Source organism: Lactuca serriola, chromosome 1, assembly GCF_051521515.1.
Source record: "Lactuca serriola cultivar US96UC23 chromosome 1, Lser_US96UC23_V15, whole genome shotgun sequence".
In the NCBI taxonomy this organism is placed as follows: Eukaryota; Viridiplantae; Streptophyta; class Magnoliopsida; order Asterales; family Asteraceae; genus Lactuca; species Lactuca serriola.
Window position 1 is genome coordinate 48,214,875 of NC_136408.1, and position 21,362 is coordinate 48,236,236.

A 21,362-nucleotide genomic window follows, 5' to 3' on the forward strand; every position below is an offset into this window, starting at 1 on the left:
AAAGTTATAATTTAAATAGAATGAAGCCGAGTCCAAAAGTCACATTGATGAGCTTCTAAGGGTTTTTAGTTTTTATAAGCCACTTTCAGATTTCAGATTTTGAGTGATTTTAACATTAAAGAGTTTAAGGAAACTTTTGCATAAAAGTTTCAAATTCCAATTATTTTTGCCAAACTTCTCTAAAAGTTACATCTTTTAGCTATTAGATTCCAAACAACTAGTTTTGTCAAATACAGCTTTTTAGATTAATAACTTTTGTTCTAAAATAAAAAGTTTTAACTTTTAAACACGTATTACAAATCTCAAACCTCAAAAGCTCTTGCGTTGCCAAACACCATAATTATCAAACAATTACTTTTTTTTTCATTGCATAAATTAATATTTGAAAGACAGCCACTAATCAATGTTAAATGTTACAAAAATTGCTTACATTTATGATTTAATTCAAAAGCTAATAAACGCTGTTAAGTTTCAAATCTCAACAATTTATTTAGAGTGGATGTGGATCATCAACACAGCACAACACAGGATGAGGTTTAAACCAGAAGAAAAGACAAGCAATCTACAAACTCCATTTCCAATCCTCCATAACACCAGAAAGAGACCAATCACAATCACTGCAATCATAAAACACAACTGTTACATCTTACACCTTAGAATGGAAGAATAGAGAAACTAAACTCACTAACTTAGATATGAATTAAGGGAAATATAAAGCTAGATTCTTTATCATGGCAATATGGCATTTATATTGGACTGGAACATACATATAATTAACAAGCTAGGGCTCTACAACTGACATTCTACCAACAAGAACCCGAAATACCACCTCTCAACATATATTATAATGTTCTGCAAAGTAGCACCAGAATCCTATTTGAATTTATCAGATGTAATCAAAACCCAATTACTTTGCAGAGGATCGATGCGGGTGCTTTTTAAGATATCAGTGCTCAGTATAGATTTTTATGAACCTAAAAATATGTAAAATTGAGCGAGAGATGAAGAAAAACAATAAGTGACCATAGACTTGCTAAAATTGATCACGCCCCAAACATTTGATAAACGGTTATGCCACAAGATCAAAAGGAAAGGGAATCGAATAATCAATGTAGAAGTGTATAACCCACCTTGAATATGATGTGCAGATTGTTGCAGCAATCAGTGGCCACCGTGCTCCTTGATATGCTGCTGATGTTCAAGGTGACGGCGCTCCTCTGGAAGGGCGATGAGGTAAGAGAAGATCATGCCGCCGAAGCAAAGATGATAGAGAGGTTGGATGGAGTCAGTTTGAATGTATTTGACATGGTAATTATCCAACGCTCTCTGTGTAGATGTTTTCAAGTTGCTCACTGTTAGCAACGGTTTCACGTGCGCCGCCGCATCTTTCACCTTCATCCCTCTGATCTCGTTGAGAATTTGCCTCATCGCCATTTTCAGATTGATTGACTCGGTGAAACCCTAACCCTAAACTTGGATCTACTTCTCTACGATTCCGATTGTATATTTACTCACGAGTCGCGAGCGTAACTATCCGGACCCGGATCCTTATCAAATACTGGGCCAATTCAAACAGAAACCGGTTCATTCCTATGGACAACAATAAAATTTTAAAAAATTTATGGTGTTATTTGAAGATAACAAATTTTTATTTTTGTTAGTATTTAGTTATTTCTACTTTATTATTTATTGTTGAACTTATATTTTATGTTCAAAAAATATCATCGTGAGGATTATTATACATTATTTATCATTAAACTTGTATTGTATGTTTTCATTTAACGGGTTTCCAACGACTTTGCATCTCCAATCATCTTGTCCACTGAATGTCCAACTTACATGAGTTTTCCTGTGAGTTACAACCAAACATGCACTTCTACATATTGGGTCAAAAACCCATGAAGAAAAGCTTTAAGCTTTTAGAAATGAAAAGCCACATAAAAATCGAACTTCCGGATCAAATGGGTTTTTCTAGGTTTTCAAATTCTTGAAGGTGAAGAGAAGCTTCGAGTTCTTATGGGTTTCTTAGAGACGAAGATTTGGTGGGTTTTTCTGATGTGTATGTTTTCATGATGTGCCAAAACACACCGAAAATTTTATGTTAGTTAGAGACTAGTCGTAGGGGACATTAATATTTTTTAGGGCACCCCTTAGCCCTGTAAAATGTGTTTTTGGCCAATTTTAGTATTTTTATTGAAAAACCTTGTACGTATGAATTACTAGTATAAACTATCATTATTTTAGTATAATATTTTACTAGGTGTGAGACCCGTGTAATACACGAGTTTTAAAAAAAAATTAATATATTTCGTTAAGCATTACATGTTAAATAATTGACAAAAATGAATTTGAAAGAAATATCGATATTAGTTGTGAATGAACCAATTTTTACAAGGTTTTTGCAAATTATCTTGAACTTAAAAAATATTTGTTGAAAATTATGTTTTTCAATTAGGAATGTTGATTTAAATTAAATTGAACTTAATACATTAATTGACAAATTACATGAAAATTTATAGAAACATTTAAGTTTTCTTATTTTCTTTATTATATTTTTAGATTAGATTTTTTATAATTTAATAAAAATCCAAAAAACCACAATTTGCCAAGTGGATTTAAATGAAATTGAAATTTTTTTAAAAACTGTCACTTGACCTATTGAATTAGGTGATGGAATATAACAAAAAACCTTCTTTTATAGGATAAAACATTGTAAATTTGACAAATAACTGTGAACAATTCATAACAAATGAAGAGTATAATAGGACCGTTTAAAACTGATAATATCAAAAGTCAAAACTAGAACAGCCTGGTCTTCTTCCTCTCATGATTCCGACAATAGGAACGATGTAATTTGGATGAATACGTAACCCAAACATTAATTAATTCGACTGATCCAATTTTATAACAACAGACTATCCACGGGGATTAATATTTATATCAAGAAAGATGCATTGCTTCATAAACATTTTTTAAAAAAAAATAATAATAACAACTAGACACTTCCCCCACACCAAACAAATATAAATTAATCAATAATCATGTGTTGTACGTGTGAAAATAAATGTACAACAAACACAACATAATGATACTCTCTCTCTCTGAAATCTCATATATGAATATACAAATGTTCAATACAGACCCAACATTCTTAGCTCTGTGATATGACTGGGGTCAAGTTCAGTAACACCCTTGTTCACTTCTCTGTCTTCAACAATGTACTCCTATTATAGCAACCAACTTTCCTCAATAAAAATTTAACAATTACAAAAAAAAATCATAATATATATATAAAAATTAGCAGGCTTTTGTTAACCTTTGTGAGTTCTTGTTTGGCAAGAATGTGATAGTGGCGCTCATTGATTCGTTGTCCACATATTATGGCTATAAAAAACCCATACAGCAACCCCACCAAAACAATTGCTAACACTGAAATTACACAACATCACTCTAAATAATCATTACAAAAACCTAAAAATTAATTTCCACAAAATGTAAAACAAGCAAAGAGATAGAATCGAACTTACCAGCCATGGTATAAAACCCATAAGGATGCTCTTCATATCCAAACATTTCTCTCAGTTCATCTCCATAAAATTTGTACACCAACACACCTAAGAACGCCACAATCTGCTCAAAGTGTCCAAACAAAATTCTTATGTTATAACACACACCAAATGGTATCAAGAACATACAAAGATAAATGAGTTGCATTTTTGCATACGAGTTGAACAATGACAAAAATGAATGCATGATCTCTAGCAACCAGCAACTGAAATTTCAATCTCAACCACCATCTATCAGGAGGGACATTTGCACGCAGTATAAACACTGCCCTACATTCTGTGCAATGAGAGAAAGCAAATCCTTCCTGCAACAATGGTGGACAGACATCAGCAGTAATCAATAGAATCAAGTTAGTGCTATTAACATGTTTTAGAACATACCCTGGTTGACCTCCAATTGTCTAGACATGACCTGTGGACATATTTCTGAGTGCCTCTACAATGACATGGTGCAATCAAATCATCTCCTGTGAATCAGTTGAACAGGATAAGAAATGGATCTTCTTAATCACATGATTCACATCCATAAAATTGTTTTTAACAGAACTTTGAAGCTTTATGAAGAAGAAAGAGCTACAGAGTTACAGAAAAACAGACCTTCTGTATCAAGGCATATGCGGCACTGTGGTTGGTCTGAAGCAACCAGACTAGTATTTTCATTGGCATCGGAACTTTGTGAATCTTCAACAGATATGGAGCAATCACTGCTACCTTCGGTTCTTATTTCAAATGTAGATGAATGGTTGTCAACTCCCTCTGCACTTCTAGACTCGTTTAAGATGGGTTCTGTTTCTGAAGAGCCTTCTCTTGGATTGTCATCTGACATTAATTGCATCTTGAGAAACTTGGAATTTGGATCAAAGTAAAGCTTGCAAAGAGGTCTCTCCTATGTACCATTTCAACAGCAACTCCAAACCCTACACTTAAATCAGAAATTGAATTTAGGATTGGAATCGGCAATAAGATACCTGCAAAACATTCAAACCAAAATTATTTGTAATGAATCTCTTTGATTACTCATATAATTCTAACATCGCTAAGCCATGTCTCTCCACCTATCCTATTATCATACAGCCAGTAGATCTAGAAATGCTCTTTGGAAGGCTACCAGATCATAGCATAGCAGAAAGAGGACCAAAGTAAGATTAACAATAAGGAATAGAAACAGCTTGAACTTTCATAAGACAGTGACGCTTAAATCAGAAGAAAATAATTGGTTGTAGCAGTTGGATACAAATCACGGCAATGAAGAATTCAATGCTCGCACAGGTGTTCAACAATCCATTAACATCAAAATCATAAAAAGTTATTACGATTGTAGCAATCTGTATGTGCTGATAATGAGATATTGAGAAAAAAATTGCAGAAAAAATAGGGATAATTGGGTGAGGAGCTGACCTAGCTTTCAAGAAATGATAGGTTTTCTACAGACATTTGAGGATCGTAGGGCTGAAACAAGTCTTAAGGATTGGCGGCAGATGGAGATTGGGAGCCTGAAGGAGATCACCAGAAAGACCTGGATTTGATCAACACGAATAACGATGACAAACTCAACTTTTGTCTTTATCCATGATTAATTACTTACAACTTTTATTCAAGAAAAGTTGTGTTTTTTATTTTATCTTAAAATGTGTCAAACGATAAATTCAATAATCTGCATTTTTTATGACAAAAATAGTCGGATTAATTAAAGATTATTCGTTAAATAAGAGTAAAACAAATAGAAAAAATGACTAACATAGCCATATTTCTAAATGATTTTTCACTTTTTAGTTAAAAATTATGACTTAGCCCTACATAGCCAAGCAAAACATAGATTATTAAAATCTACCCTAATAAATGAAAATGACTTTGCCACATGTCATTCTCTCATAAAATTAGCCACATGTCATTTTGTCATAATTTGAAATATATTTATTTTCCACTTGTTATTACTTTAATTTTCATTTTCAATATATCACTAATTTAGTTTCCATAAATTAAACATACCATAATAACTATTAATTTCAAATTTTAAATTTCAAATTTAATTTCAAATAAATTTACAGTTTCAACCTTTATGTTTAATATTTTGTTATAATTAACCCGTTTAGTACACACTAAACACATAATTTTAATTAATTTATTTTTTGCATGTTTTTTATAATTTTCACTTATTTCAATTTCAAATTCAAATAAAATTTCTATTTAATTGTTCGTACTTAACATTTTGTTTTAATCAACCCGTATAATATACGGGTCTCACAACTAGTTGTCTATTATTTCGATTAGGTTTCACCCTCGTGAATATAAGAAAAAGAAAATCAAAATTCATTACGAAATAGTAGGCAAGGCTATCGTTTCCTTTGAGAAGTCCACGACTTTCTAAACTGTAGATTTCAAAAAACTTATGTTTTTTTTTGTATTTGACTACTATTTGATAGGAGTTGATTATTATTTGAATTCACAAAATATACATTACCTGCTATGCTATCGTAGGTTCAAATGAAACCTACAATTTCCTTTTTTTTTTTTCAAATAAAAATCAACACATTCATATTATAAGAGGATTGTATACATACAAGCTACAAGCAAAAAAATCGAAAAACATATACAAATACGGTAGGTTCATATGAAACCTACGGTGTACAAGAAGTTATGCACAAAATATGCATTACCTACTTCTACTTGTACATCGTAAGGGTACGTTTGGTACAGAGAAATGAAATTGCTGCAGATAATGAAAATGCAGAGAAAGAGAATTGACTCCTCTGTTTCGTAGAACTGAGAATTCATTAAAGAAATGTTTTTTTGAAAATCATTTCTCTTGTTTGGTTGTATTAATAATGAAATGAAAATGAGTTTTTTTACCTTGTTTATTCATTTTCAAACAACATTCTTTTATAAAAATGCATTATGATGTATATCTTATTTAAGAGTAAATTACACGAATGGTCCCTATGGTTTGGGGTAATTTGCACGTTTAGTCCCTAACTTATTTTTTTAACTCGGAAGATCCCTATTGTTTGTTTTTATTACGCGTTTGGTCCCTACTGTTTGTTTTTGTTACACGTTTGGTCCCTATCTTACCTAAAAAGACTATTATTTAAATAGGAAAAAATGATGGGGTAAGTAAGGAAGGTGAAGGGTGTGGGATTGGAGGTGTGTTTATTTAAATAAATAAATAAATCAAGGGAAAAATAATATTTTTAGGTAAGTCAGGGACCAAGCGTGTAACAAAGACAAACAATAGGGACCTTCCGAGTTAAAAAAATAAGTTAGGGACCAAACGCGCAAATTACCCTAAACCATAGGGACTATTCGTGTAATTTACTCCTTATTTAATCAAAATATGCATCTTTTATGTTTTTACTTTTTTTTATTTTAATATTGATTGTTATTAAATAATTCATTTTCTAATTAATTAACATTATTTTTTATATATCTTGTATTGGAAAACATATTTCTAATATAAAAGAATAACATACAAATAGATGCTAAAGAAATATAACAATCATATTATTCAAAAACTATATATAATGTAGCATATGCAAAAAAAATATAATTCAATATTCCTAACAACCAAAAAAACATAACTATGTCCAATACATAATGTGCAAATAGTCAACTTTAATATTCATAAAAAATAAAAATAAATAAAAATAAAATAAAACATAACTTAAAAAAACCTAATCATGATATTAAGTCATCCCCAATCACTTCCATGTAACAATTCTTTTCTTCTCCTGTCATCTTAAAAAACATCCAGGCACAAAATTGATCTTTGTTAAACATGTCAATCGCCTTAATTCGTTGTTTGACATTGATATTTGGCATGCATTATATATCTTCGATAATTTTATCTATCATATCACATGCTTCCTTATTTTCTTGCATTCGTATATTGTATATTGTATATTGTATATTGTATATTGTATATTGTTTCATTAAGTTTTTCACCAACCTCCTTGAAAGTCTCTTTCATTTCTTTCGCAACTTCCTTATAAGAGCTTTCGGTGTCATCTGTTGGAGGCCTTTTGCGTTTACTACTACCACGAGCAATCTGTTACGTCTCTTTGACAATATCTTCCAACCCTTCCACATCAACAAGTGAGCTTCTTTGTGTCTCTTCAGTCATATCTTCTCCAAGATCAATAGCTTCATGACCAGTTGCTCTATCCTTACCGAAGATTTTACATAGGTTATCAAACTGGGGAAATGGTTTATCGCAAAAACGCAGCACCTTTATGACTCTATAAGAATGGCACAAAAATAATTGGTTATTATTCATTTACAATATGTTTTAATGATACAAAAATACTACAAACATAATCATTATAGTACCTTTATGTACTCATCCCAAACTTCAGCATCGACGGTAACACAACATTTATCTGTATCCCAGCCGAATCCACTAGTGTTTGTTCTGTATACCATGTCGTGCATGATGTTGAAATGATTTTTCCATGTCTTCATCCTCGATTTAATATGAGGCTTTGCTTTCAAACCCGAGTTAGGAATACTAACATCTAGTAATTGTTGCACTGCCTTTAAATACATGGTTTGGTGAGTAAATGGTGCAAGCATACAAGTCAAAGTTTATTCATTCCTTTTGCCTTAATATGAAAAACGATATCTTTGGTCCCCTCGGTGATTTGGTGTTGACTTATAGTGTCGGGCCCGAGCATGACTAAATTGATATGTTCAATTAGAAGTTCTATGTCATTGCAAATCAAAAATCGGGAAACAATAACATTCGACAGTGACTTCTGGAAGCTACAATTTTGTTGATCTGTAACATCCCAAAAATCGAGACCGGAAATTTTTTTGTTTTTAATTATAATGCTTGTAAAATTGTTTGAGTAAACCATTATTGATATCACATCAAACCACAAAACCATAGTTACATGTTTCAAAAACCATTATGTCAAATAGTATAATGTCATAGTACAATCCCAAGGTTCTCAAATGCGGAATCATGTGTGCGATGCGTTGCTACCCTGTCGGTTCCTTCCCCTTAGATGAAGAGGTACCTGAAACCAAAACTGAAAACCGTAAGCACAAAGCTTAGTGAGTTCCCCCATCATACCACATACCATACAACCATACATATTGTCGGGCAGTTATGGGGTGCCCGACCTACCCATGTCAAGCCATTATGGGGTGTTGACCTACCCATGTCAAGCCATTCTAGGGTGTTGACATACCCGTGTCAAGCCATTCTGGGGTGCCTGCCTACCATCCGTTCTATCTCACCCGGTCACGGGGACTATTTCACCCCCTAATACTATCACATAATAATTTATCATAATCATCATGTCAGACATATATGGGGTATCCGACCTACCCTTCGGTCCTAACGACCGAATCGGGGACTATTTCCCCTCCTACAACCACTATCACATAGAACATATCATACCGGCACATAGAACACGTCAAATAATAGCAAACCAGACAATTATCACATAGACAAACATCTTCGATGTAATCAACTAATAGTGGGTCGGCCTTGGTGCCTTAGACCTACTTCTACTGGAAGGTAACTCACCTCAATGTCGTGTAGTGTCTGCACTGTCCTCGGTATGGAAATCAACTCTTCTCGACTCCTCGATCCCTACAAAACATCCTTTCTAAGTTACCATTTCATGCTCATAACCCCTACAAGGGTCAACTCAAGTCTAAGTCAAAGTCAAGGTCAAAACCTTGGTCAAATTCAACATTTGGTTGACTCGACTCGTTGAGTTTGTCCACCAACTCACTGAGTCCCCACGTCCATAAAAGGCTACAATATCGTCCCTACTCGTCGAGTTTAACAGGAGCTCAACGAGTTATCCTTTAACAAACATCGAGACCTTCTTCAACTAACTCGCCGAGTTCGTCCTTGAACTCGTCGAGTTCATCTTCATCTGTATGAAGGTATTTAGTCTATGACTCGCCGATTTATCCCTGAGCTAGTCGAGTCCTTCTTCATGTGGTTGGGACATTGCCTTCAACTCGCCGAGTTAGCTCATACACTCGTCGAGTTCTATGATTTCCTGGTCCCTAATGAGCGTAGACAACTGAGTGATCTTCAATATTATTAACTGGTCCTTTAAAAGAAAGGATTTGATGGAAAATACGTCCCGACTCGTCGAGTCCTATGAACTACTCGTCGAGTCCTTCTTTGTCCCAAACTATATAGTTGATTTTACTTGGTCTAAATGCATCCAAACTATAGATCTGACCTCCTAGGGTCCATATTATACATAAAGCTACGAACTTGATGTCCATGCATGGGGTCTTTGGCTCAAAAAGCCATAAAAAAGGGGTTTATATGTTGCATGGGTCTGTCATGGCCATAAAGTTGGCACCTTTATGCCATGGGAACCCTCAATGGTTCCAGATCTGAAGTACAACTCCAAATATACACACAAATCCTAATATAGCTTCACTACAGCTTTGAAAAGGTAGAAAATAGCCCCAAATCAAGATTTAAGTAATGAATAGCCAAGTTATCAGCTTTATACCTCAAATGAGCAGGAAATGTGCCAAGACTTCTGGATCTACTTGCTCACTCTTGATCTCCCAAGCTTCCTTCTCCTTTTCCAACTTCAAATACACACAAAAGGCAACAAAAAGCTCAAGAACACTCAAATAAGGCTTAGGGTTTCGAGTTAGGGTTTTCTCTGGGTTGGGAGGGGGACGATGGGGGCTGGTTGAGGCAGAATAAGTCGTTTAAATTGGGTGCAAACCCTAAATATTAGGGTTTCATCTAGACAACTTCTACTCGTTGAGTCGGTATCCTGACTCTTCGAGTAGATCATTAAACTTCCCAGTCAAAAATCGAGTCTACTCGACGAGTTGGGCCTCTATCTCGTCGAGTCCCAAAGCAAAACATGAACTTACTAGAATTTAAATATGTACCAAGAACCAGGTGTCTCATGATTGATTTTGAAGTTATATTGACAATTGTAGTTATAGACTTATCCATGTGGGAGACTATTAGATTAGGTGTCTAAGCCCATAACCAAAATTGGTAAATACTTGCATTGATAGTAGCACGGCCCTTTTGGGTTACCCTCAAACTTAGCAATTGGACATGACGATTTTTTGGAAAGATGGGTTAATTATTATGTGAATAATAAATTAAATAAATGGTTTATTAATGTGTTATGAAAATAATATATTAATTAGACATCATATTATTTAATTAATAATTAATTAGATATTAATCATAATTAATTTTGTGATTAATTAAATTAAAAGTACATATATTGTTTTGTTATTTATTAATAGTTGAGAAATGAATGTTGTAGAACCTCTTGAAAGCGGTGGACGAAAATTTCTAGGGAAACCCTAAGATATTTCGCCTTGAAAATTTATAGGGAAACCCTAAGATATTTCGTCCAAGGCCTTAAGGTAAAGGGATTGGGCTACTTAGTCACCAAGCAAAGGGATCTAGGCATATCTCTTAAACCCTGGCTTTGGCACTAAGTTTCCTCAACTATATAAAGATCCCCCTAGCCCTTGATTTCGTCGATGCCTTCCCTCTACAAGCCTTGGAAGAAATTCCCTCATCTCTCTCCTAATTCATTCTCTTGCTAGTTTGGGTGTGATTCCATTAGAGGCACAACATGTGACAGCCCTATATTTTTCCAAAAGCAATGTAACACTCAAAAGTCAAATACAACGAAAACTATTTGGAATCAACGAAATTAACCTCAAAAATAAAGTGTTCAAATATCTAAATTGGGATGCATCAAATGTTAGATATCGTGCCAAGGTTTCCAAAAACATAAAGAACATTCGAAACCGGGTTATATTGAAGAAATTATAACCACTCAAATATTTACGACACACCCAGTAAAACACTATTTAACGTAAAAAGTGAATTTACAATGAAATGCATTTTAGCCTGAAGTATCTAAACAAAAGTTGTAGAGTTCGTTAAATTGTAAACGTACATAAAAAGATCGCCCAAATTGGACCTCGTATGAAGAAGTTGCGAATTTTCTAAGTTTCGTGACAGTAGTAGAGTGTTAAAAACTCAAATTGAAGATCGAGCGATATTTAGCTAATGCAACCTAAACGAAAGTTGAAGGTCTCCACAATAGGAGTAAGATGATAAAAAGACAAACGAAAACCGACGTCGGATAAAGAAACTATGAATTTTTAACGGACTTTAGCAGTCCCGACCTATTAAAAACATAACATTAAAAATAAATTCAAAACTAGCCGACGGAGTCTAAATGAAAGTTGTAGAGCATAATCTCACCTACGCGTGGATATAAAGAACGCGAAAAACGGAGCCCGTACTCGAAAGTTACGGAATTTAGAAGATGGAAGCCAGGATTACGCCCAGCGTAATGTAGGGGTACGCCCAGCGTACTCAGGTGCAGGGTCGAGTCCCATCAGCTGCAGCTCTACGCCTAGCTAGACTCGATTCGTAAGCCATGACGCAAAGTTACGCCCAGCATAACGCGTACGCCCAGCGTACTCGCATTTTCAGCCCTATAAATAGAAGGCTTAAGCTCCGGATTTTAGCACACCTCTCACTAAATCTCACTTACTCCCACACACTTTCAAGCACCAGAGGCCGTCCTGACACCCTCGATTCCCGCACCCGAGCCCCCGACTAAGGTTCTACGCTACTGAGATCCCCGAGAAGCTCGAAGACGCAGCTTTCCGCGGATGAAGTTCTGCTCGACTATAGTCCCACTCTCTCCAAACCAAACAAGTGAGTTCATACCCCTAATTTTCAAGTCTTTTCATGTTTTAGGGGGGGGGGGAATACAAGTACAATACAAGTAAATGTATCGTTTTATAAACATAAATGCAACATCTATCTTATTATTTATCGATACCAACATCTTACTTTACGTATAAAGTTTAGTATATCACCAAGTTATTTTCACCAAATGGAACATACTTTCTGAAAAACTATAATGGGTATAGTTAGCGAGTTATTCATACATTCTTACGTATACATCTTGAAAAACGAAATACTTTCATCTAAAGTGAAATAATGACTTTCTTATCGTAAATCTAGTGATGTGAGATATTTAAACTTCAACGTACTCTTATGTATGCATTTCAAGTCCTGTATTATAAGTCATAATCTCTTGGAGGGAGAGCGTGATACTTGTGTATAGATCTATACGGGATTGACAACCCCTCACCTAAACTGTTAGCTACTTAGACCGGCAGGTCTGGGGTGACAAATGTCATAACACTACAACACCTGAAGAATGTTGTTACAGACAGTCTGTGTCAATAGTATGGTTATAAAACTCACACGAAAGTATAAAAACAAGATGGATTTACGAGACTCATATATGCATTCAGTATTTACATTATTTTGAGCACAAAGTTTATCTTTATCATTCGAGTACGAAAAATACTAACGCACTCCAACTTTGGAAACTTTTCAAACTATATATAGAAAAATATTGGATTTTCTGAAAACCACGTTCATCGATTTTCTACCAAAAAGACATACTTTTCAATATAAAACACTTATGAACTCACCAACTTTATTGTTGACACTTTTTTCGAAACCACTTGTATTTCTTAGGGAATCAGTAATACAGGTAACTACCAACTTTTGAAGAAGGAACGCTAAGGACGTTTATTATTAAACATTTTACATCATCATATTGTAATATTCTTTTGGAAACATGTATAACGCAACAATGTACGTTTTTATTATATATATGATGGTTGTGTTACTTTCTTTACAATATTCAATTGTTATGGTACTACGTGAAGTCGTCCACCCCCGAATGTTTCCGCCATCTTGGTTTGGGGGTGTGACACAACACTTGTGGTGTTAGCTTCCAAGAGATCTTCAAGAGGAATTCTAGTTGTTTAATATAACAACTAAAAGGTATGTAATCCTAAAAACCTTCTAATGTTAATTTCGAAAATTGATTAGGGTTTGCATGTTTCTTTTTGATGTTCTTAGTTATAGGTATAATAGAGAAAACATAGATTCTATTTAGGTTGCATGCAAACTTAAGGGTTTATTTTTGTTTGTTTACCTAAATCCTATCAAAATTTTGGATTAAACCACATTATCTTCATGAAACCACCTTCAATCCTTACATGATTAAAATTAATCCACCAATACTCCATTTTTATGCTCAAGGGACGTTAGAAACACTAGGATCTCACATTATAACCTTCTGGAGTAGCTCATACTCTCAAGAAATACCTTAAGGACCATTTTATGATGAAATAAGCCCTAAACTACAAACTAACACATGGAGTCATCAAGCTAGAAGCTTTTTACCTCCAATAAGCTAGAAATGATGAGAAACCTCCGTGTAATGTCCCAAAAATAAGACCCAAAAATTTCATTTTAATATTTATAAAACGGTAATCCAGAACATTGTCATACAACCAAGATGGATCAAAGTGTATCACTACATTATAAAATACCAGAGTAGATCACAAAATGCAACATGGGGTGGTGTGTGCTCTGCAATTATCATGAGCTCTTCCCTTTCGAACTAGAAGTACATGTTGTTGGATTAGTGTCTAACTCCATAACTATTTTGGTATGTACTTGACTCGATGGTGCATGGTCCTTTTGGGTTGCTTTCACCAAAGCAACTTGATAGGATGAATTATGGAGAGAGAGGATTAATTTTGATTTATTAATATATTATGAGAATAATATATTAAAGGAGAAATCATAGTGTTTAATTAATATTAGTCAATATTTAATTAAGAATTAATTTTGTGGCTAAAAGAGATTAATTAAGTTTAGGGGACTAGAACTATCAAATGTGTGATAGTTGAATATTGGGATAATGGACTCCATATTAGAGGAGTGGACAAATTCTATGGGGAAACCCATTAGAAATCGTCCAAGGCCTCTAAGGAGGGAGTCCATGGGCTGCTTATGGTCTAAGCAGTCAAATTAGGGTTTCCTTGTTAGATAACCCTAATAGCCTCACTATTTAAGGACCCATAGGGCACCAAAAACGTGGCTAAGAGCTTCCTTAGGGTTTCTAGACGTTTTTGGGTGTCTCTCCTCTTCTCCTTCTTCATCCTCTTTCTCTTGGTGTTTGTGACCCATTAGAGGTGCAACATTTGAGGCACTAAGCTTTCAAGAGTCAAGATCAAGAAGGTTTGTGATTGTTATTGCTACATAACAATCAAGGTAAGATCTAAACCTTATTTACATATATTAATTTGATTATAGTATGCTAGATCTAGGGTTTATGAGCTTTGGATAATTTGCATGTACAATTAGATAAACCTAAATCCAAAGTTTTAGGGTTTTGCATGTGCACCATAGGATTGATGATTTGATCAAAACCCTTCACCTGTAAGATAAACTAAAAACCGTAAGCACAAAGCTTAGTGAGTTATCCAAGCTACCACATACCATACATAATAATAACATACTGGGCCCCTGCTCCTCATCGGGCCTCGCCCGACATTGAGTCCCACCCGGCCTCAGCCCGACATCGAGCCCCGCTCGTTTTACAATTACGTCAATCATCAGGCCCCACTTGACATCGGACACCGCCCGATACACATATAAAAATATAAACATATAATCATACTAATGTGTGCGATAATCACAAAGACAATAGCACACAATACAGTCATCAGGCCTCGCCTGACATCGAGCCCCGCTCGGTATGCATACCAATGCATACACATGCAAGAGTCACGTAAACATCTAACATCCTAACATAATAAGCCATGGGATGGCATTGGTTCCTTCGACCTGCTAAACACATTGAGGAAACTCACCTCAAGCTTCTGAGTCACTTAGAGAAATCTCTATCTCCTGGTCCGATAAAATCCCCGTACTATCATCATAAGATAACATCCAATTAATAATTAGATTCCGACCTATAACTAAGTGTATAAACCAGGGTAAAAGACCATTTTACCCTTTACCTAACTTGGCCCAAGGCCAAGGCCCAAACCAACTGCTCAAAAGCCTGGTCCAGTCTTCCAAATTCCGCCAAAATCCCTTCATGGGCCTCCATCTAAAAGAACCCAATACAACAGAATCAACCCAAAAATATAAATGTGATGGCCCAACAAGACCATAATATCCTAAGGTTCAAACACGGGCCCAAAACCGAGAAGCTCAGATCCGAAGCCCACTTGCTGAGTACGCGGGGCGTACTCAACTCGTACGCTTAGCGTACACCGTCTGGGGCTAGTACGCGCAGCGTACCGGCTTGGTACGCCCAACGTACTCTCAGTTGGCCACCCACTCCATTAAGCACTTAATCTGTTGAGACTTCAAGCAAAACTCTCGTATCTGATTCTACAAGACCACCTATTACGTAAAGTTGGCAACTTTACACACATGCATGGCTTAATGGGGGTTCTCAAGAGCTCAAAAAGAGCTTAACAAAGGTCTTAACACATGCATGGTTCAATATACACCATAAAGCTTGCATTTTTATGATCGAGGGGACCAAAAGAAGCCTAGATCTAACACCAATACTTCTGGAGTGAGTCAAGAAGCTCGTCAATCACTCCAAGGACTCAAAAAGCATAAAATAACAACATAACTAGATCTAGCATCATGGATCATCAAGATGTGAGCTTTTTACCTAAACAATCTTGCAAATGAAGAGCTAACCCCAGATCTTAAAGCTCAAGACACTTCTCCAAATGGTCCTCTTCTTCTTCTTTTTCATAAACCACCAACAAACACTATGTAAGACTCAAAACTCACAAAAACACACTAGGGTTTCGATTTCTGGACAAAGGAAGGTGGAGGATGGCTAAACGTGACCAAATGAGGCTATAATAAGGTTTAAATAGGGTGCAAACCCTAAAAATTAGGGTTTCACTTAAGCTCACGTACGCCATGTGTACTCCACGTACGCCCATCATACGTGGATGGGATCCACGATCATGATATCAGGCTAGTATGCTAAGCATACCACATAGTACCCCCCGCGTACTAGCTTAAGGACCAAAATGCAAAGTTTTTGATTAACAAGGGTTAAATGTGAAACTTAACAAACTCGAGTGTTACATTTTGGATCCACAAGCTCTTTCTAATCCAATGCTTCTTCACAATTCTTCTTCTTCTTCTTCTTCTTCTCTAAGCACCACACACACCCAAAACACACACACAAGCTCAAACTTTAGGGAAAATGGATCAGGGTTTCGAGACATGACTCAAGAGGCAAAGGAGGCTAAGAAGGTGATAAACTTGAAGGACTTAATGAGCTTAAATAGGGTGCAAACCCAAAAAATTAGGGTTTGCCTCTGGCTTGAGTACGCCCAACATATGTAGGGGTTATCATGAAACACACATGCAAAGGGAGTACGTCGTACGTACCTTGAAATAATGTTTAAGGTTCATACATGGCGACTCAGGCATTACAACTTGGCTTCATAACACCGTTGCCCACACCCAATACTCTTAGACTGGTAGGTGTGGTCAACGCCCACACCACGTTATTAGGAAAATGACAAAAAAAAAAACACGTTATAACGTGTTATGGTGGTAACAGGGAGTAACGCGCAGTTTCATAACACCTAATAACGGGGAAGGGGAGCAGTGTTCATGTGTTATAATATACAATAACACCCAGTAACGCCGTTGCCCATACCCACCTCTCTTAACATTTACGTAAAGGCAAAGGGACAAGAGAAAAGTTAATTGTTTTTCTTTTTTCTCGAAATGACGTCATTTCGGTAATTCCATAAACCTAACAATTATTTTTGTGCGAAATTTACTTAGGAAGTTCTTTAATTTTTTTTGTTATATCTTGGAAAAAGCTAATTGTTTGACGATGAGCTTTGGATAATTTTTAGCTTATAACTTTTAAATTCAAACTAAAGAAAAATGTATGATTGGTAGTACGACATTAAAACTATACTTTATGAAAAAAAATCATAACGCAAAAGTTACTTAGAAGCTTTTAAAAGTTTTTAAATTTTAACTTTTATATAATTCGATACATTTAAAAACTTATAATTTTTTTTCAAACCATTATATACAAATAAAATCTATATTGTTTCATCTTTTATCTACCAATTTTCAATTTGCTACCAATTTATTTTATTCAGTTATATTTTTTTGACTTTCATCTTTTAAATACTCTGATATTTATTAATTAACATTTTATAATGTTTTATATACAATGTTTTAAATAACATCAGACGTAACTTGACGGCAATGTCAACCTTCAAACTTTTACGAGTTGTGATGATCCACATCGTTTGTAAAGCACAACTTAAGGCATGAATTTTTTATATAATTAATATTTTTTATATAGTTTTTTTTATTATATTATTTATTTGTATAGACACATATGACTTAAGACGATATTTTATTAAAGTTTAGCGTCAAACTTTTTAGAACCTGAGTTTATATCTTTATATAACTATATGTGATATTGATAAGTAATATTAATCATGCGTGTGAACTTTATAGTCAATTTTTTGTCTGATTCTGTTAAATTTATGAATCTGTATGGCTAATCGATGTTTAAACTTTGAATACAGGTTATATGATGTTAAATAGGAATGGAGAAATAGAGTTCTTGTGGATTTCATTCTTATTTTTTAATTATATGTGATTTTTTTTGGAATGAAATAGTTGATGAATTTGACTTGATCCAAAATATTTTGATCTATCTAATTTGGTTCGGTTATATAGTTTGATCCAATGCCCCAACATGCAAATTCTTGGATTCGCTACTAACCACCATTACAACCAAGAAATTAATTATCTAAAACTCAAAATCAATTTGCAATATAACCATAAAAATCAATTCAAACTTAAACCTAAAAATTGCTTGAAACTCATATTCCAACAAAAAAATGCATCATTGAATGGAGGTGGTTACACGTGTTGCATGGTTCACAAAAAAAAGGGTGAGATATATAGGTGTAGGGTGGTTTGCGCAAAGAGATGGAGATGGAGATGAACATAGAAAAATGTGAGCGGCGACATGAGGGAGGCCAACTGTTGTAAACGGAAGATGGAGTCTGTTCACTGGAGAGAAGGAATAGGAGACAGTGTCTTGTAATGTTTTTCAAAAACAAATTAGTAAAATGATGTTTTCTTTCTTCTTTGAAATTATGTAAGCCGAAGAAGATCACTAAAAAATTAAGTGTATTTCTTGAACATTATATGTGGGTTTAATTGTGTTCTTGAACAAATAAGTTAGACGGACCTACAATAGTCCAAAATGGTGTTTATTAAACAATAAATATGAATTTAATGCCAAATCATGCATAAAAAAGAATTAAATGATTAAATGTATACATCAAAAAGGCCTATCTCAATAAAGTCTATGATTGATTTGAAAAACTTCTCGAGATTCGGTCATTGCCGTCTTCATTTAATGTAATTAATAGAAAAAAATGAAAGACAAAGAATTTGACGTGGTTAGGATGTAAAGTTATATAAAAATGAAGCAATTATGAAGTTTTGTTATTTGTAAATGATATTATTCCCATCTTTAAATATATTTATTAGAACATTGAAATAAAACTAATATTTTGTCATTTGTCATAAAAATCATTATATTTTTTCTATAAAAAGCTTAAATGGTGAAGTTGAACTTCGGTCATTATCTTGTTTGCTCGTACTTGGTGTTAAGTTGCTCTTTCGTGCAATACTTACAATCCATATTTGCTGATAAAATTGCACCTTAACTCCTCTCCAAAAATGATAAGACGTTTGTGAATTACAAGTCGTCTTGTCTTCCGATGCGTCAACCCACAAATTGGCTAAGATGACTTTTTCCTCAGTTGTCCACATTAGAATAGGTTGCTTGCCTTTTCTTATGAACCCAACTAAGTCCAGGTTGGATTTTTGGAACATATCCAGGAAAAGGAGTGAAGTTGGGAAACATCATTTGGGGTTAAGTTTTGTGTTAGATAAAACAATGACAGGTCTTGAAATTGAAATTGATTGGGAGAGTAGATAAGAGTGTCATGTTGTGGCTGATAACAGATGTTGTGGAATCGAAACAAACATTGTTTCTAGTAGGTCAACTTGAAGTATTTATCCATGAATATGATTGGTTTCTTACGGATATTGGAGAATTGTTGGAAACCAGGTTAAAAAATATAATTAAAAGAGTATAGAGCATTCGGTTTTACTGTGAGTAAATGAGTTATTTGGGTTGCTATATACATAGATTATAGAGTATGAACAAAAATTGTTAAGGAAGCTAGGAAAGAGCATAGTGAATTTCTACTGTAAAGTCCGACCTCTCCGATCTTATGATCCAAAAGAGTCGCATTTTAACCCTTAGCATATAAAAATCAGTAAATCACAGCACTCTCGCTAACAAATGGATAAAATCATGAAACTCAACATCTCTCTACGCTCCGCCGCTCCTCCTCATAGTTTTCTCATTTGCTCCTCCTCCTCCTCCCTGAAGGTCTCATGCTTTAATAATATCAAGAAAACGACATGGAATAACGAGATGAGGGCGATTCCGGCTCGGGACAGAGTTATAGACATCGGGAAACACAAAGGGAAGATGTTAGGGATGCTGTCGTCGGAGTATCTGAGATGGATGTCAAAGAATCTGATAACCGGAGATTCCGAGAAATGGGGGAAATTAGCAGAGGATGTGCTGGAAGACGAGGTATACGCGGACAGAATGGAATGGGAGGTGGCGGAGAGACTCCTGACTGGAGAGGGCATGGTGGGGTCGTCGGGTAGTGGTGTTGCCGGCGAATTGAAGGAACTGAGCAAGAGGTTTGGGTGGGACTACGACGACAAGGTTGGGTGGAGCAAGGTTGACTTTAGATTGTTGGGGACATCCAAGGGTGGTCGGTTACCTAGGGTTCAAGATAAGCGGCAGCAGGTCGAGAGCAATTTCAAGAAACCTTCCGGGAAAGGGAGCAGCGGTGGTGGTGGTGTTGGGAGGGAGAAAAGACGAGAGAGGGCGGCGAAGAGAAGGGAGAATCAGACTGCTGTAGCTGGTAAAAGGAACACTACTGAGAAAGAAGAGACGGATGACGATAATGATGGAAGAAAGGTGGAGGAGATTAGCCGGAGCCGATTTCCAGGGCGACAATCTCTTATTAACAAGGTGCTACATGAGGAATGACGACGTGTATAGTATCGAGATTAACAGAATCAAAGAAGATGGGAATCGGGGTTTGAAAAATAACATGTTGCTAATCAATTGTTGGTTTTTCCATATTCATCATATATCTCATAAATTGGATGATATTGTGTTGAACTTGGTATGCCGATTTTCAAAAAGAAGGGTTCAAGCTATCAATTCCAGTTTAGGATTGGTACAATTTCAAGGGTGATGGATTAATGGATAGGTTGTTGTTTGGCTTTCTTCAGATGTATGGAGAAATTGAATCTTTTGGAAGTTCGTTTCTTCTCTTGGGTTAAAGATTGTAATCATCTTATTCTTATCAAAGGAATGAACGATGGATTGTATTACAGCGAGCTTTGGCAGCTATATTCAAAATATGGGATCGTGATTGATTAGCATCTTGCTAAGAAGTTGAGTAAAGTTGGAAAACCTGTTGAATTTGTGCAGTTTATTAATGTTGATAATGTGGTATAATGTTTTCGTTATCTGATTCACACTTTGATTGTCCACCATCATGAAACTTTGTTCCTAGCAACTACCAAATGGCGAAATGGGGTTTGCAGCGGTGGGAAACTTTTTTTTTTTTTTTTTTTTTTTTTTTTTTTTTTTTCACATTAGACCATGAAAATCATGTTTTATGTTTTACCTGTTAATGTAGTCATTTTCCATGATTTTAATAGGTTTACCGGTTGTTTTGAGTAAGTAAGTGGCATTTAATATTTAGTTTTTTTTTTTTTTTTTTTTTTTTTTTAAGAATATGGTG

General features: G+C 35.0%; 3 protein-coding genes across 6 annotated transcripts; 1 reads left to right on the forward strand and 2 right to left on the reverse strand.

Moving 5' to 3' along the window:
- Nucleotides 1-340: 340 nt before the first annotated feature.
- On the reverse strand, nucleotides 341-1,494 carry LOC145087328 (uncharacterized). Its single transcript, XM_079025274.1, has 2 exons — nucleotides 1,131-1,494; nucleotides 341-617 (listed from the first exon to the last, which is right to left on the reverse strand). Exon 1 carries the CDS (start codon nucleotides 1,432-1,434, stop codon nucleotides 1,162-1,164), a length of 273 nt encoding a protein of 90 aa, XP_078881400.1. The 5' UTR covers nucleotides 1,435-1,494; the 3' UTR covers nucleotides 341-617; nucleotides 1,131-1,161.
- Nucleotides 1,495-3,011: 1,517 nt separating this feature from the next.
- On the reverse strand, nucleotides 3,012-5,124 carry LOC145087337 (RING/FYVE/PHD zinc finger superfamily protein). 4 transcript variants are annotated; one of them, XM_079025292.1, is made up of 7 exons: nucleotides 4,965-5,124; nucleotides 4,164-4,483; nucleotides 3,948-4,033; nucleotides 3,725-3,871; nucleotides 3,528-3,630; nucleotides 3,317-3,429; nucleotides 3,012-3,224 (listed from the first exon to the last, which is right to left on the reverse strand). In XM_079025292.1, exons 2-7 carry the CDS (start codon nucleotides 4,399-4,401, stop codon nucleotides 3,132-3,134), a joined length of 780 nt encoding a protein of 259 aa, XP_078881418.1. In that variant the 5' UTR covers nucleotides 4,402-4,483; nucleotides 4,965-5,124; the 3' UTR covers nucleotides 3,012-3,131. The 4 variants fall into 4 exon arrangements, with proteins under 4 accessions (XP_078881418.1, XP_078881426.1, XP_078881411.1 ...); XM_079025300.1 differs by having other exon boundaries at nucleotides 4,164-4,488; XM_079025285.1 differs by having other exon boundaries at nucleotides 4,164-4,534.
- Nucleotides 5,125-19,686: 14,562 nt separating this feature from the next.
- On the forward strand, nucleotides 19,687-21,009 carry LOC145087364 (golgin family A protein). Its single transcript, XM_079025317.1, has one exon. It carries the CDS (start codon nucleotides 19,829-19,831, stop codon nucleotides 20,594-20,596), a length of 768 nt encoding a protein of 255 aa, XP_078881443.1. The 5' UTR covers nucleotides 19,687-19,828; the 3' UTR covers nucleotides 20,597-21,009.
- The last annotated feature ends 353 nt before the right edge of the window (nucleotides 21,010-21,362 follow it).